This window comes from Zonotrichia leucophrys, chromosome 1A, assembly GCF_028769735.1.
Source record: "Zonotrichia leucophrys gambelii isolate GWCS_2022_RI chromosome 1A, RI_Zleu_2.0, whole genome shotgun sequence".
NCBI classification, from domain to species: Eukaryota; Metazoa; Chordata; class Aves; order Passeriformes; family Passerellidae; genus Zonotrichia; species Zonotrichia leucophrys.
Window position 1 is genome coordinate 51,985,156 of NC_088170.1, and position 16,158 is coordinate 52,001,313.

Below are 16,158 nucleotides of genomic sequence, written 5' to 3' on the forward strand. Positions count from 1 at the left end.
GTAGTATAAAAGTAAAGATACAAATTCCTAAAGAGTTAAAATGTGCACAGATTGCTCAGAAACTTTAAGAGAAGCGCTTGGTACCTTAAAATAGAGTCTGCAAACACTGCTTTTAGGTATTTTCCCTGCTCTGCTTTGAAAGGGAAAACCAACCATTTCAGATTTTTGAATGTGAAAAGTGTCTTTTCTTTTTTGAAGGTATGACAACACAACCACTTAACTTATTTCATTGTTCTTGAAATTAAAAAAAAAAAAAAAAAAAAAAAAGCCACAGAAAATGTTACTTACCTTAAAGAGTCTCAAAATATTTGCGACCATAATGGACACAGAACTTGCTGCAGCACCTATCACACCTGATATCTTGTCTGGCTTAGTGAAAATAGGTGGGTCACCATTTGCACACTTGACGTCTGAACCATCTTTTTCTATCAACGCTTGCACAAATGTTAAGGACTGCTCCAATGCATAAGTGTCCCTGGAACACGTATCGAGGATGCGGACACCCAAGGTGATATTGGCAAGAAGATCGGGGTCTTTATTAATTTGATCAACTGCATACAGCATTGCCTCTAGTCTGTGGATCCCCTTCTCCTTCTTGAGCTCCCCACAAGGCACCCCTCTATCCCCTTTTGCATGAACGGGGAACAGTCCTCCCAGGATGATGTCCCCATCCAGGCGAATGGAGTGGGCATACTCCTGGCCGTGAGTCCTCTGCATCAGAGTGAGCATCCAGTAGAACTTGGCTGTTAACAGGAAGAAACAATGGCAGGAAACCAATCGTTTGCCTTCGTATACCATTTTCTCTGAAGACGTTGTTGCTATCCAGTATCCAGGTTTTCTTCTTGCTAAAGGATGAGGCTGACCATTTGAAGCTGCACTTTCTGGAGGCTACCATCAGTGCCCAATAAGTAATATAGAACCATGCGGTGGGTAGGTAGAAAAGAAGATCTCAGCAGAAGTACATAAAATGTGTTTTACAAAAGATGTCCACTGACAGAACGGGTTGACCAGCTTTTCTGAGGCGGATTTTCAATTGCTCTTAATTGATGGTGAGGAGTAGGGTAGTACGTCTGATCCTGATGCTAAAAGGAGGTCAGTAGCTTATGTCCTTGTATTTTGCCCTACAGCTGAGGTACTTCTGGAAAAAAAAAAAATTTAAAAAACAGTGAGAAGTACCATTTACTTCAGCAGTTTTATACCTGTCACACAGTGTATTTACTTTTGAATAGCAGTTACATCACCTAGGTTTTACTTTCAATGTTCTTTAACTTAGCAAATCTTTGCCTTCAGTGAATTTGAACACCTGGCTCCACTGTACTATAAGCCAGGAAATTGATGATGCCAGCAGAGCAAGAGCCGAATCAGGGGAACTAAACTTAGCTTGGTGTTCAGATTCTGAGCAGTAATTCATATTTACCTTCATGTTGCATGGCACCCAGAAACAGACCTGATCCATAACACACTGTATTTTCTGTTTTGCTGCATTATTCTGTTCAACGTCATTATTCTGCTCCAGCCTACAGAAGAGCAATAACCACTTACACTCTCACTCCTGGAGAGGTCTCATTTATGACAATGGAGTAATCAGGGCACCTGAATTTAAGTACACCCTTCACCCAATGCAGTACAAGCACATTCAATTCATTTGGATGTGAGACTGATTATTTCTCCAATGGAATTCACTTTGAGGGGGGCCTAACTATATATCTAAATCTCCTTCAAGATAATGTCTAACACTAAATTATTTTTATGAAAAGGTAGCTGATTTCTCAAGTAAAAAGAACACAACATATTATGTTGGGAAACTAGCTAAACATCCAATGTTCCTTTTTCAACATTTGACTTGAGCTGAGGTTTAACATTAACAAGGTCTATTTTCTCTATTCTCTGCTTGCATTTGGACCACATTAAATAGGAACAAAGTTGTGCCTGCACTGACATTTGGAGGGATCCCACTGATTTTAACGAGATGAGGATTTCAGCCTACATATCTAAACACCTGACTGACTGTTATAAATATCTCCAAATTGCCCACACTTTAATTCTCAAGTGAAGGCATTTATTTATTTCAATTCTTAACAAAATTATACGTGCCTGAATAAATTTTTAAACCTCTGAGGAGAAGAAAGCGAGAAGTAATTTTACCTGGTATTAGATAGGCACACTGTGGGCAACTGCATCTGAACCAGTCTCTCAATACATCTGTTACAGGCTATGGAAAGCAGTGGACATCCTAGGGTACACTTTATCTTATTCCTTTTTTTTTAACAAAAGTTTTACTTGCTATGGAATTGATCACACTGAACAAGTGTCTATATTACTGCCTGTACAGAAAATCCAGGCATCAGGCTCATCTGTAAATATTTACTTTTTCCTTAGTGATCTGACTGGTTACTACCAAAAATATGGTCACACTGGATGACAAATACAGACAAAACCACAAAGCTTTTACATATCATGTGGTAACAAAACTCAAAATGCACTTTGATAATGCTTTAAATTGATAATCCTCTTCTTACACTAATTTTGTCACATTATTTCCTTCCATGATAACACTAAACTCACAAAAGTTGAAGTAGTCTTCAAATGATGGCTATTTGAAGACCTGAGAAGAGGATTCACAATGGAAAGTCTTTTACTGAATGTGAAACTATCTCACCGTGAAAATGAACAGTTGAAAATGAAACATTTGATGGGTATGAATAAAATCACTGCACCTCTTGACATTTAGTTTTGCTTGAATTTGGCTCAGAGTTCAATCCAAGTGACACAAAATCTGTGCTGTTTTTTGTGATAATCCCATCACTCTCCCTTGGCTCTTTTTAGACACACAGGTTACAAAGGTGCCTGAGCTCCAGCCCTGTGAGCCAAACTCAAAGTCATTCACAAACTGAACAACTTGACTCACACTGCAGTGCAATTTGATCCAGGCCCATGGGATATTTCTCATATGGTCCACATTACAAAGAAAAGATTGAACTACTAACTAGCCACAGTTATCTGTTGTTTCAATTGCCTTAGCAGAAAAAAAAAAAAAAAAACAGTTATGGGTTCAAAATAGTAAAGAGTAGCCCTAAAATAGGTATGGAGGTAATTTGCTTTATGGCTCCACAATGAACTCAGTGGTCCATGCATGTATGTACAAACCAGACAGGGAGAAATTCACTAAGGCAATATAAGATGAGACTACTCTTATTTAACACTATATGGAGAACAAGAAAGCATCACTGACAAAGGGAAAATATTCCTGAAGGAAAGAAATGCTGCTTTTTCCCTTTTCTCAGCCGCAGGTTAATTCCTCACAGCCAAAAAATGCCCAGAAATGAAAGCAAGTGTCAGTCTTCATGCAACAAACAGTGATGGATTAAGCTATTGCAACCTAAATTCTAACAACAACAGAGAGGCTACAGTGAGCCCAAGATCGTCAGTCTAATACTTTATCTGGGACAGACTGAAAATCAAATGAATTGGCAATTAGCATTTTTCAACATTATAGCCTTCATAAGCATTAATTGCCTTGCCTCAGCTTGCATGGTTTCCTGAAGAAGCATGTTTCTTAGCTGCAAGTGTCCACTGCTTGTCTATAAAACAGAAATAAAATTTTAAAGTGTTCTTTTTAAAAATTTAAGACCTTTTAGTCTTTTTTTAATGTTACCTAAGAAATAAAAGCTTCTATTATACTGCCTAATTTATTCATGGCACACTGCTTTTTATATATTGATTAACATTACCTTTTACAGAACATTTCAAGTCTGTGTAGCTAAGCAGAAAGCATATGATCTAAATTAATTCCATTTTTATCAATGAATTTTAGTGAAAAAGCACGGGCCTCTGGGCTATAAAGCCTGAATGAACTTTTCTCATGTGCAGAGATTTCATTTGAAGTAAAATGCTGTCCTTTTCCAAAAGACCATAAAAGTTTGAATTAATGCAAATATATTCTTGATTTACCAGGTTCCCCACTGTAGTAGCTGGTGTTCACTAGAAACTTTAGTTCAGAGAAGAAATTCATATATTTCCCCTGCACAGCCCGAGAGTAAGTGCACCACAAAGCATCTCTTCCAGTCACCTTGTAATACATGCTTCTCTTGGGTTTATTTCATTAAAAATATCTGGCATTATCAGAACATATTGCTATTTTTAAAGTCAGTATTTCAGCACAAACCTCCACTTGTTCTGCTAGAATATATATTTATTTTTAAACCTAAGGAGGCGGAGTACTGCAAGACAGCGGAGATGGAAACTTGTGCATGTAGTGTCTGGTTCTGAAATTACTTCCTTCATAAAATCATTCAGCTTTATGAGATATTTGGTACTCAAGGTTGTGTATTTTTGTACCACACTGCCAGAACCAGTGCATGAGAATGAACCCAGAGCAGTCGTTACTCCAACCACAGACTCATTGCACTAAAAGACAGGCTCATTATGGAACCTATTTATGTTAATGAAAAGGTCTAAATAATGGCTTGAGTGACAGATAAATACTTAAATAAATACAGAAAATGTTTCTATTTTTTTAACAAGGTTCCTGAAAGAGCCTCTTCAGCTGGCACTGAAGCTTTCGCTGAAACCATGTAGAAAGATTCAAAATGTCCATCAGGAAATAGTTTTTAAAATCTCACAATTTACAGACAGCAGCAGGAGCAAGGAGTAGTCTCTGAAGCATAGGCAGGACGGATATTTTACAGCTGACATTGCCAGACAGACATACATGAACCCTTTACTCAGGGACAAAATAAGCTATAAGTGAAGAGAAAAAATACCTCGGAAAAAATGTTTAGAATTTTCTTTGAGCCAAAAATCCTAATCTCTTATTGTATTTAAAGCATGGTTGCAACAGTACCAAGATAAAATAAAGCAAATATTCTGTGAACTACGATACAAGAAGTTCTAGAGTGAAAACCCATTCACAAAATATCAGATTGTCCAGTCAATACAAAACTGATCTGGTTTTACTGAATGAAAACAAAACAATGATAAATTCCATTATTAAGTTCTGAGGAGGAAAAAAATCCCCAAATTTGATTATTTTGAGGTTTTACTACTGACACCACTGAACTATGAAAAAATTCTCTTGTTAACATTCATATCAATGTTCACAAAGTTGCTTCTTTCTCCTGTACAGCATTCCTCAATGAGAAAATAGCTGAATTTCCACACAGAACAGGTAAAGAGTTGCCACCTGCACACAGTAGCCTGACACATATAGAAGATTAATGGGTTTTGCTGACAACAAAAGGGAATTTGGAAAACCTTTGGCCTTGACATCGCAACTCCTAACTTGCAAGAGAATTCTTCACTGATGTAAGTAGTCTTATCTACCTCGGCTCTTCTGTAATGGTTTGCTGTGCCCCTGCCACAGAGGTAACCTTTCCACAATAATCAGGACTTCAAGGCGAATCACTTTCAGCATCTCGTTTACAGGAACTATTTCTCCCTGTGCAGTCTGATGTCTACCCTCAGCCTGATCAGCCCCTTTTCAAATACCCCACAACACCTACCCTGCAAATATCCCTTTACCAAACAAGCTACCCTGTAAAAATCCAACACAGGTCCTTCTGCTGGGGTGAGACTAAGTGGAGCCTACAATTTTTAAAAAGAAAACTACATTGAGTATTTTCCTCTGCCCTTGGTTGGACTTTTAATGAACCCCGTCAGTATTAACACCTTCAGAGAAAGGCTTCAGCTCTGGTCTAGCAAATGATGATCAAGATTTTCCCAGACACCCTAGGAGAGCCTTCTCTGTTGTTTCTGCTTTCATTTGACCCTCTTCCCACCGGACTCCCGCTCCCCAGTCCGCACAGCTGTGCTCAGAGCAGGCGCGGCTGGTGCAGTCCGGTGCTCTGCAAGAGCGACTTTGCCCCCAAAAACGCAGCCGCACGCCGAAATCGTCCCGGGGCACCCGGCAGGAAAGTCCCCCACTGTGTGCGCTCCCGACCCCGGCCACGGCCCCGGCGAGCGGGCGAGTCCCCCGGGCGAGTGCCCCCCGGCGAGCATCGTTCCATATCCCGCTCTCCATATCCCGCTCTCCGTATCCGGCGCATGGCGCGCCCGTGCATTCCGCACAGCGCTCCGGGAACCGCACCCGCGCCTCCGCACGGCACACCGCAGCGAACTCCCGGACCCTGCACCGCACCCGCGCACTCGGCACCCACCGCGCTCAGCTCCCCGCTCCGCACCCCGCGCCCGCCGCCGCCCTCTGCCCCGCCGCCCGCCTCCGCCCGCCGCCGGCGCACACCGGCGGGAGCCAGCAGCCGGCCACGCACCGCCTCTCCGCGCCGCTCCTCCGCGCTTCCCCGGCTCTCGGCGTGCCGGGCAGCTTTCCCGGCCCGAGGAAGGGCTACCGCAGCCAGGCCGGCCCCGCCCAGCGGAGGGGCCCGGGGAGCGCCCCCGGGCTGGGCGAGCCGGCTTCCCCGCGCAACTCCGCGACCATCGCCCATCACCGCCGCGCTTCTCCCTTGAAGGGAGCCCCCTATTGTTCTCCACTTTACTTAGCCGAGCGATTTATTATTTTTTGTCTCTTCCCAGGCTCATCCGTACCCCGGCTGGCGTGTGCTGTGGAGGGATTCCGGCACAGCCTCGTCGCGGCTCTCCCCGCAGCCTCGCTCCCTCCAGCGAGCGGCCGTAGGACGGGTTCGAGCCGCCTCCCGCCGCGGCCTGGCAGCCCAGGCGGCCCGGGGGCGAGGGACGGAGGGCACATACGGATTTCCCCGCCGAGCCCTGGTCCCCGGCCGGGAGCGCTGCACCTCCGTCAGCGGCGATGCAAAAACAAACGTCGCCTTTTATTTCCAGCCGCCGGTGATTCCTTCCTCTCCTTGCATCAACTAGTCAGCTTTAATGAGCTTCTGCTCCCCCCTCGATGCAAACCTAAGTCTCTTTTAATGAATCCCTGGTCCCAGAGGTCCGAAGCTTGCAAACTCCAAAACGCCAACGCTGGATTTCCATACACTTTGGGTCACTGATTGATTTTTACAACTTGTGTTGTACGGGTTTTGCGTTTCATTTTCTTATTTATCTGGTTTTTGTTGCTGTTGGTTGGCTTGTTTGGTTTGGATTTTTTAACCGTGTCATACATCCACCTGCCAAAACCTCGCATTCCTGCGATCAGCACATGCCAGCGCTGGGGATGCTGCTCCACGCCGAGGATAGTTAAACCCTCGCCTCCTGCCGGTACAGCCTCTCGCCCTCTTCCTCGGGAGAAGAAGCCCCCGGAGCTCGGCGGGGATCCTCCTGCCCCTTCCGTCCCCAGGGACGCGGGGGTGTCCCCGGCGGAGCCAAGGAAGCTGAGCCCACCCGGCAAGGTATGGGCTGGCTGCCGGCACCTCGCCCGACCCGGCCCCGGAGAACTTGGCGGCGGCGGGCAGGGCTGGCCCGTGCCCCCGGGGCGGCGGAAGCCCCCTCCTCCCTCCCGGCCAGCGAAACGCGAACAAGGTGGCGGGAAGAGCGGGGAAACCCCTGAACTCCCCTCCCCCGGGGGTGGGAGAAGACCCGGCTAAGACGGCCGAGGGGAGACCTCGCTGCTCGGGAGCTCCGAGATTCTCCCTTTTTGCTCGCTGCTGTGACTGCACCGTGTCCGGGATCTCTTTCGTTAGATCTGATTGGGGGAGGATATCGACAATAAAAATGATAAATAATTAACGCCAAAAAAAATAAAAGCTCCCGGCGCCACGAAGCAGGCGGAGAGGATTGCCCGGGATTCCCAGCCCAAAAATCTTAACAGAGGCAAAACGCGCATTATTTGCCTTCTCCTGAATGCTTAAATTAAGAACTAAAGACGACACACACAGATAATACACAAATACCTTGATCGAAAAGAGTTGCATATCCATGTTACTGTGGAGGTCCCTGGAATTATACTCGGTGTAGATCGGGAATGGCATGAGGTAATTTCTGTACCAGCCTCGTCTCAGACAGCTCCCCTCAGCAGCGTCAGCTTAATATGCGAGAGCTCAGCCTGGGACAGGTATCCAGGAGAGCGGTGTCAGTCGTGCTGTTTAACACTCGCGAACAGCCAAGCCGAACTTGCTCCACTGACTCCTTCCTCACTTCTCCTCCCCTACTCTAAAAAAAAACCCAAAAACACCAAAAAAAAAGAACAATTCACAAGGTAACTTTTTGGGGTCAGTGGCTCAGCCCCCGTGACTATACCAACCCTCCGCTGCCTTGCCGCTCAGTCGCAGCGGCGGACACACGCACCGGCCCGGCTGAGCCGTTCACAGCCAAGCAAGAAAACACCTCAGCCCCCGCCCCCGGCCCGGCCCCCGCGCCGGCGGAGCGCTCGGCGCCAGGAGCCCTCGGCCCGGAGCCCCCGGGCGTCGGTGGGAGCGGCACGGCGCTGCCTGCGCTTACCGCGGCTCTGGTGGGACGGGCACGGCACGGAACCACGGCACGGAACGGAACGGCTCAGCGCGGCGGGCCCGCAGCCACACTTGTAGCTGTTCTTGGTGCTGAAGCAGGCGACGCTCGGTGGCAGGACAGAGCACGGCACGGCTCGGCTCGGCTCGGCTCGTCTGGCACGGCTCGGCTCGGCACGGCGCGGCTCGGCACGGCGCGGCACGGCACGGCACGGAGCGGCCCCACGTGAATCCCCAGCCGGTCGCGGCTGCGGCTCCGGGCCCGCCCGCCCGCGCTCGGCACCGCCCTCCCGGGCACAGCCGCTCCGCCCGGGGCGCGGTGCCGGCAGACGCGGCCGCGGGATCTCTGAGCAGGGGAAGCCGGTGAAGGCTGAGGCTGTGGCACCGGGGGAGCGGGAGCGAGGACAGGGACACAGAGGGATCACCGGCGCGGGCCGGGGCTGTTTAACGCGGTCTCCCCGCGGGTGCGGAGCCTCCATCCCCATCCCGCCTTCCGCGGGCGGCGGAGTCGTGTCCCCCGCCACAGGATCGATAACACAGGATAAGATTCCCGAGGCTCTTTGTCCCGACCCCGGTTTTGGCTCGCAGCTCTGATGCCGGGTGGCGGAGTTCCCATTTACCCCCCGACACCAGGGAGGTTTCGGCAGCGCGGAGCCGAGGCCACGGCCGGGAGCACCTCGCCGTACTGCTCTGGAAGTTTGCTCCGCTCCCAGCGGCTCTGCCCAGCACACGCCACTGCCCGGGGATGCCCCGCGCCGCCGGGCCCGCGAAGCCGCGGGAGCGCAGCCCCGGCGCGGCCGCTCCGCCCGCCCGGGAGCCCCGCTCAGCCTCGGCCTGACGGCGCCACCTCCAGGGCGCTGCCCGCAACTGCACCCGCGGCGCGGCTCGGCTGCGGGACGGGGCTCGGGGCGGGGGCAGCGCGTCCGCGCGTCCGGCTCCGGACAGCGACCAGGCCTTCTCCATCCTCCCTTTCACGCCAGGCTGAACTGCTCTCCTTAGAAGGAACAACATCTTCCTTTGCTTTGCCCACGGCTGTCTCACTTAAAACATCATTGCAGGAAGGAGGAATTCCAAGAGCGCTTAAATATGTCCAACCAACGCTTCCATGATCATCTTTGTTGTGTTCATGTTAAAGGTCTGCCCCAGGCAAACCACAGCACTCAGACAATGCTCGATGAGTCGTTCAAGCCTGTAACTTCTCTTATGGAAAAGGTCTCTTACAATTGCAAAATGGCACTGGGAAAACAGCCAGGTCTTAGGCAGGATATATTATCTCATGTTTGCATTTGTTTTTTCTCAAAACCTTTCATGACAGAAGATGGAGGAGATGTGGTTTCAATGATCTATCTCAGAAATCAGGAATATAGTCATATAGGTGACTCAATATCCTGATGTTCAACAGTGAGCAAAATTCCATTTAAAAACAGAAATCCTCCTTTACTCCCTTCAGGAAAATTAGCCATGCATGAGTTATCATCAGTGTTAGATAGACCAATTTCCAACTGCATTTATACTTTGCCTCTCCAGCAGCTTAACAGAAAGTTCAGCAAAGCAAAACCAAGTGAAATCCTGAGGGCGCAGGTGATGCCTGAACTCTTGTGTGAATCTTGCAGCTGGAGAAGCAGGCTGAGGCCAGGCTGGGATACAGAAACCTCCAATGTGCTTCCAGCTTGGCCACCAACCCCAATGTAACCTGATGCCTCCCCCTATTTCTTCGGGCCACATCTTTTCTATAGCACTATTCTGAGGGCATTGAGGGTGTATCTTTTACATATATTTACAGTGAGTACCACAATGACTTTTTGGTGGGAATATGATAAATAAATGCATAACTGAAGTTTGCTGTGTTTTAACTAAATGCAATCAGAGAAAATTAATTGGGGAGGGGTGGGGTGGAGTGAGGCAGGGAAGATAATAAGAAGCTTCACATGCAATTGGCCATTCTGTGAGGATAGATGACACAGGAGAGAGGTAAAACACATCCATGATTCTCTGAGCAGGATTCATTCTGATTCAAACCCAACAGTAGCTAATGTCAGCTTCCACATAAGGCTAATGTCAGGGCTGGTGACAGCTACTACCTGCACAAGTAACTTGGAAGGTAAGAAATCCAGTTTTGAGGACCAAGCTGTCATAAAGGAGATCTTAAATTATGGGTTTTTATTTGTGAACTCCTGAGTGTCCCAGGCAGCATCTGACACATTACCAGCCTGGCAGGGCCATGCTAAAATGAAACATAGAGACATGGCCTGGGAGGCTGCAGGTTCAACTATTGCCTGGAATAAATGCTTTCTGAAAACCTCTTTTTAAAGCCAAGCAAAACCAAATCCATCAGTCAATCTCTATGCCTCTTTTACACAGAAGATGTTGAGCCTCTGTGTATCCAAGCAGTGATTTCAGCAAAGTAACTCATGTTCCAATGGCACTCTTCCATAACCACAATCACCAGCACAGTTTATAATGACATTCAAATGAAGCTGATTTTCTCTTAAATTCGAAATGGTGTGAAGACACTCTGAGTTCTGGATGAGGTTTTTGTTGCTGCTTACATAAGAAATGTGGCTTCCTGAGTTATTCAAACACAGGAATTAAACCCACAAAGGCAATAAAACCTCTTGAATAATCACTGTTCAGCAAGAGCCTGCTGATTAATAGCCACTAAAGAATACAGAACCACAAAGTCACTGACTTCCATTAAAGTGATAGTGGATACTACTGGATTCTGAGTTACAAGGTGCTACAGAAAAAGTGTTTGAATTTTTTCAAGAAACATAATCATTAACGAAAAGAAACTTGGGTGCTTTTTGTCCACTTCTTTAAAACTAATTTTTTTACAAATTTTATTATGTGAAGAGAAAAGAAAAGGTGGAGAAAATGCATTTCACATCAGTAACTATGAAAGAAAGCATTATCTGGAGGCCAAAGAAAATGTGCAACCATTTGTTAATAGAATATAGCTTTAGAAGGCCCCAACTGTGGCTTATTTCAAATAAACATTTCAGCAATGAGCAATAAGCAGAGGCAGAAAGCAGAGCAGAAGCAAGAGCAGAAAAAGAGAGCAAGCAAAAGCAGCAAGCAAAAGCAGCAAGCCCAAAGCTGGAAGTAAAAAAAACCAGCTCTGTCTACTGCTTGTCTCTGTGTCCTGATAAGAGAAACCCAAACAAAACTTCCACTCTTCAGTGCCGGTCTTAAAGGCACAGAACAGATGAATGGGGATATACAAGCATCATAACGTCACCCCAGGACATTCCACCCCTTATCCCCATATCATCAACATACTACAACACATCATGCATTATTCATACAAAATTTCTATCTGTTCCCCCAAAATTACAAGCAATACCCATCATGCCTTCATCACATCCCCACACTGGACCACTGAATCCAGGCCCTATATTACAGAGCTGCAGGATTCCCCCTTTTCACTTTAGTCACTTAAAGCTCCATCTATCACTTGCTCAGACCTTCGACACTTACACATTTCCTTCTCCATCTTCCACTTGCCCAGACCTTCAACTCTTACACATTTCCTTCTATCTCATGTCTGTATGGTTTAATGTACAGACAATGGCAGTAACATCCAATGAACAGTGGTATTGCACATCATTCTTACCCACAATCAGATCTCCCTGAGGTACACATCGTGTTGTTCCATCTCTTTGCATTATCCACCACGTGCAACCTGGTCCCTGAGCAAAGACAACCCCACGAATGGGTTTGTCTGTACTCGAGGCAGAATTGATCCACACAGTCTTCCCTAACAAACCTCTGATATGTACCACTGGGTCTCCTTCTATTACATTCAGAGACTCAGACTGGGCAGGACCTGCTCGGTTGGTGGAACCTCGGGTGTTAACTAACCAGGTGGCTTTTGCCAGATGCTGCTCCCAATTCTTGAAAGATCCCCCACCCAAAGCTTTCAACTGGGTTTTTAGTAGTCCATTGTACCTCTCCACTTTTCCTGCAGCTGGTGCATGGTAGGGAATATGGTACACCCACTCAATGCCATGTTCCCTAGCCCAGGTGTTGATAAGGCTGTTCTTGAAATGAGTCCCATTGTCTGACTCGATCCTCTCAGGGGTGCCATGTCTCCACAGAACTTGCTTTTCCAGGCCCAGGATGGTGTTCCGGGCTGTAGCATGAGACACAGGGTAGGTTTCCAACCATCCAGTGGTGGCCTCCACCATGGTCAGCACGTAGCGCTTGCCCTGGCGTGTCTGGGGCAGTGTGATGTAATCAACCTGCCAGGCCTCCCCATACTTGTACTTGGACCACCGCCCACCGTACCAGAGGGGCTTCAGTCGCTTGGCCTGCTTGATGGCAGCACACGTCTCACAGTCATGGATAACCTGAGAAATACTGTCCATGGTTAGATCCACCCCTCGGTCTCGTGCCCACTTATAGGTGGCATCTCTGCCCTGGTGGCCTGAGGCATCATGGGCCCATCGAGCTAGGAATAACTCTCCCTTATGTTCCCAATCTAGGTCTATTTTGGACACCCCTATCTTTGCAACTTAGTCTACCTGCTCATTGTTTTGGTGCTCCTTGGTGGCCCTACTCTTGGGTACATGGGCATCTACATGGCGGACTTTCACAGGTAGCCTCCCTACCCTGGTAGCAATGTTTTTCCACTCACCAGCAGCCCAAATTGGTTTCCCTCTACGCTGCCAGTTAGCCTTTTTCCACCTCTCCAGCCATCCCCACAGAGCATTGGCTACCATCCATGAATCAGTGTAGAGGTAGAGCTTTGGCCACTTCTCTCTCTCAGCAATGTCAAGGGCCAGTTGAACAGCTTTGAGTTCAGCAAATTGGCTTGATCCACCTTCTCCTTCGGTAGCTTGTGCAACCTGTCGTGTGGGGCTCCATACGGCTGCTTTCCACTTCGGTTCATCCCTACGATGCGACAGGAACCGTCAGTGAAAAGAGCGTAGCGTGTTTCCTCTGGGGCAGTTGGTTATAGGGAGGAGCCTCTTCAGCACGTGTCACTGGTTCTTGTTCCTCTTCATCTGTGACACCAAAATTCTCACCTTTGGGCAAATTTGTAATTACCTCCAAAATCCTGGGGTGATTCTGTTTACCTGTACAGGTGTGCTGAGCGATAACAGCAATCCACTTGCTCCATGTGGCACTGGTGGCATGGTGAGTGGAGGAACCTTGCCTCTGAACATCCACCCCAGCACCGGTAGTCGGGGTGCCAGGAGGAGTTGTGCTTCAGTGCCTATTACCTCCGAAGCAGCCTGGACTCCTTCATAGGCAGCCAGGATTTCTTTCTCTGTTGGAGTATAGTTGGCTTCAGCCCCTCTGTAGCTTCGACTCCAAAATCCCAGTGGTCGACCCCGAGTCTCCTCAGGCACCTTCTGCCAAAGGCTCCAGGACAAGCCATGGTTCCCGGCTGCAGAGTAGAGCACATTCTTCACCTCTGGTCCTGTCCTGACTGGGCCAAGGGCTACTGCATGAGCAATCTCCTGCTTGATCTGGACAAAGGCCTGTTGCTGCTCAGGGCCCCACTGGAAATTGTTCTTCTTGCGGGTGACCAGGTAGAGAGGGCTCACGATCTGACTGTACTCAGGAATATGCATCCTCCAAAAACCTATTGCACCCAAGAAAGCTTGTGTCTCTTTCTTACTGGTGGGTGGAGACATTGCTGTGATCTTGTTGATGACATCTGTAGGAATCTGACGCCGTCCATCTTGCCACTTCACTCCCAGGAATTGAATCTCACGAGCTGGTCCCTTTACTTTGCTCTTTTTAATGGCGAAACCAGCTCCCAGGAGGATCTGGATAATTTCCTTCCCTTTCTCGAACACTTCCGCAGCTGTGTTCCCCCACAATGATGTCATCAATATACTGCAGATGTTCTGGAGCCTCACCCTTTTCCAGTGCAGTCTGGATCAGTCCATGGCAGATGGTGGGGCTGTGCTTCCACCCCTGGGGCAATCGGTTCCAGGTGTACTGCACTCCCCTCCATGTGAAGGCAAACTGAGGCCTGCATTCTGCTGCCAGAGGAATGGAGAAAAATGCATTGGCTATGTCTATTAGTGGCGTACCACCTTGCTGCCTTGGACTCAAGCTCATACTGGAGCTCTAATATGTCTGGCACGGCAGCACTCAGTGGTGGAGTCACTTCATTCAATGCACGATAGTCCACAGTCAATCTCCATTCTCCTTCAGATTTTCGCACAGGCCAAATGGGGCTGTTGAAGGGTGAGTGGGTCTTGCTGACCACCCCTTGGCTCTCCAGCTCTCGGATCATCTTATGGATGGGGATCACAGCATCTCGAGTGGTTCTATATTGCCGTCGATGCACTATGGAAGTGGCAATTGGCACTCGTTGCTCTTCTCCCGTCAGGCATCCTACTGCAGATGGATTCTCAGACAACCCAGGCAAGGTGTTCAATTGCTGGATGCCCTCTGTCTCTACAGCAGCTATTCCAAATGCCCATCTGAGTCCTTTTGGGTCTTTGAAGTACCCACTTCGAAGGTAGTCTATGCCCAAAATACATGGGGCCTCTGGGCCAGTCACAATAGGATGCTTCTTCCACTCATTTCCCGTTAGGCTCACATCAGCTTCCACCAAAGTGAAATCCTGGGATCCCCCTGTCACACCAGCAATAGAAACAGACTCTGTCCCACATGTCTTGATGGGATTAACGTGCACTGCGCACCAGTATCGACCAAGGCTTTATACTCTTGTGGTTCCGATGTGCCAGGCCAACGAATCCACACAGACCAGAAGACACGATTTTCCCTGGCCTCTACTGGCTAGAGGCAGGGCCCCTCTAAGCCTGGTTATCATTATTTCCTGGGTGTATGTTTTGGATGTTCCTTCGAGGGGATCAGACATGTCATCATCATCATACCTGGCCGTTCGGCTACGGGCAACTGGAGCTGCTTTCCTCCTGGTGGCTTCCTTCAGTTCACGCACCGTCGTGCTAAAACAGCGGTAGGTTTCCTATCCCACCTTCTCATGTTTTCCCCACAATCACGCAGGTAAAACCACAGCTCAGCTCGTGGGGTGTATCTTCTCTCACCATCTTGGAAACGTCTGCCTTGGATACCGGAACCTCGGATCTGTACTGCTGAAATTTGGAGAAGGTCTTCTTTAATCTCCTCTCTAAGCTTCTTATGGTTCTCCTCTATCTTATCCTCTAAGTTCTGCAGACGTGTTTCTACCGCTGCGATTCTGGCATGTGTCGGGCCATGTACAGCATCTGCATATGCTCGGAGCTTCCTTGCCATGTCAAGCACAGTCTCACCCTCTCATCCCTCTTCATGATGGCTAAGGCAGAAGCATATTCTTGTGGCCCGAGTCGTACGAGTTTTCGCCACATCACAGACGTGCATGGTACTAAATCTGGGTTCCTAGTTGTTACATTTCTCTCAGGCGTTGGATCCCTTGCTCTATTGTCTTCCACTGAGTCTGCTGCATATAGAGATCGTCTGCACACAGGTATCTTTCTGCCACACTTCTTAGGACCCGTTCCCAGAGGCTGTGAGAGTTAGCCCCCCTCATCATTCCTTGGTCTATGACAGTATCCTGTGACAGGGATCCCAAATGCCTGGCTTCAGTGCCATCCAAAACGGTAGCCTCGCCTGCAGCATCCCAGAGACGGACCAGCCAACTAATTATGGATTCATCAGACCTTCGAGTGTAATCCTTCCGTAGGCCACGAAGGTCCTTCAGGGAGAAGGACTCAGTATTAGCATCTGATCTTGCACCTGCTGCTTTGACTCCTGACTTTACGTCAGGAGGCACTGAGGTTCCTTCTCCTGCATCATCATCATCATCATCATCGTCCACTGG

The 16,158-nt window shown here is 48.2% G+C and overlaps 1 protein-coding gene across 5 annotated transcripts in view; it reads right to left on the reverse strand.

Moving 5' to 3' along the window:
• The window catches only part of GRM8 (glutamate metabotropic receptor 8), a 314,502-nt gene extending 305,909 nt beyond the window's left edge, over positions 1-8,593 (reverse strand). The window contains exons 1-3 of one of the 5 annotated variants that reach the window (XM_064702745.1): positions 8,350-8,593; positions 7,803-8,061; positions 289-1,138 (exon numbers count right to left, since the gene is read on the reverse strand). In XM_064702745.1, coding sequence (XP_064558815.1) covers positions 289-798 — 510 coding nt within the window. In that variant the 5' untranslated portion in view covers positions 799-1,138; positions 7,803-8,061; positions 8,350-8,593. Of the gene's footprint in view, positions 1-288; positions 1,139-6,266; positions 6,406-6,540; positions 6,642-7,802; positions 8,268-8,349 lie in introns of those variants that run through there. The other 4 variants (XM_064702748.1, XM_064702749.1, XM_064702747.1 and 1 more) reach the window with 4 other exon arrangements.
• Positions 8,594-16,158: the final 7,565 nt, after the last annotated feature.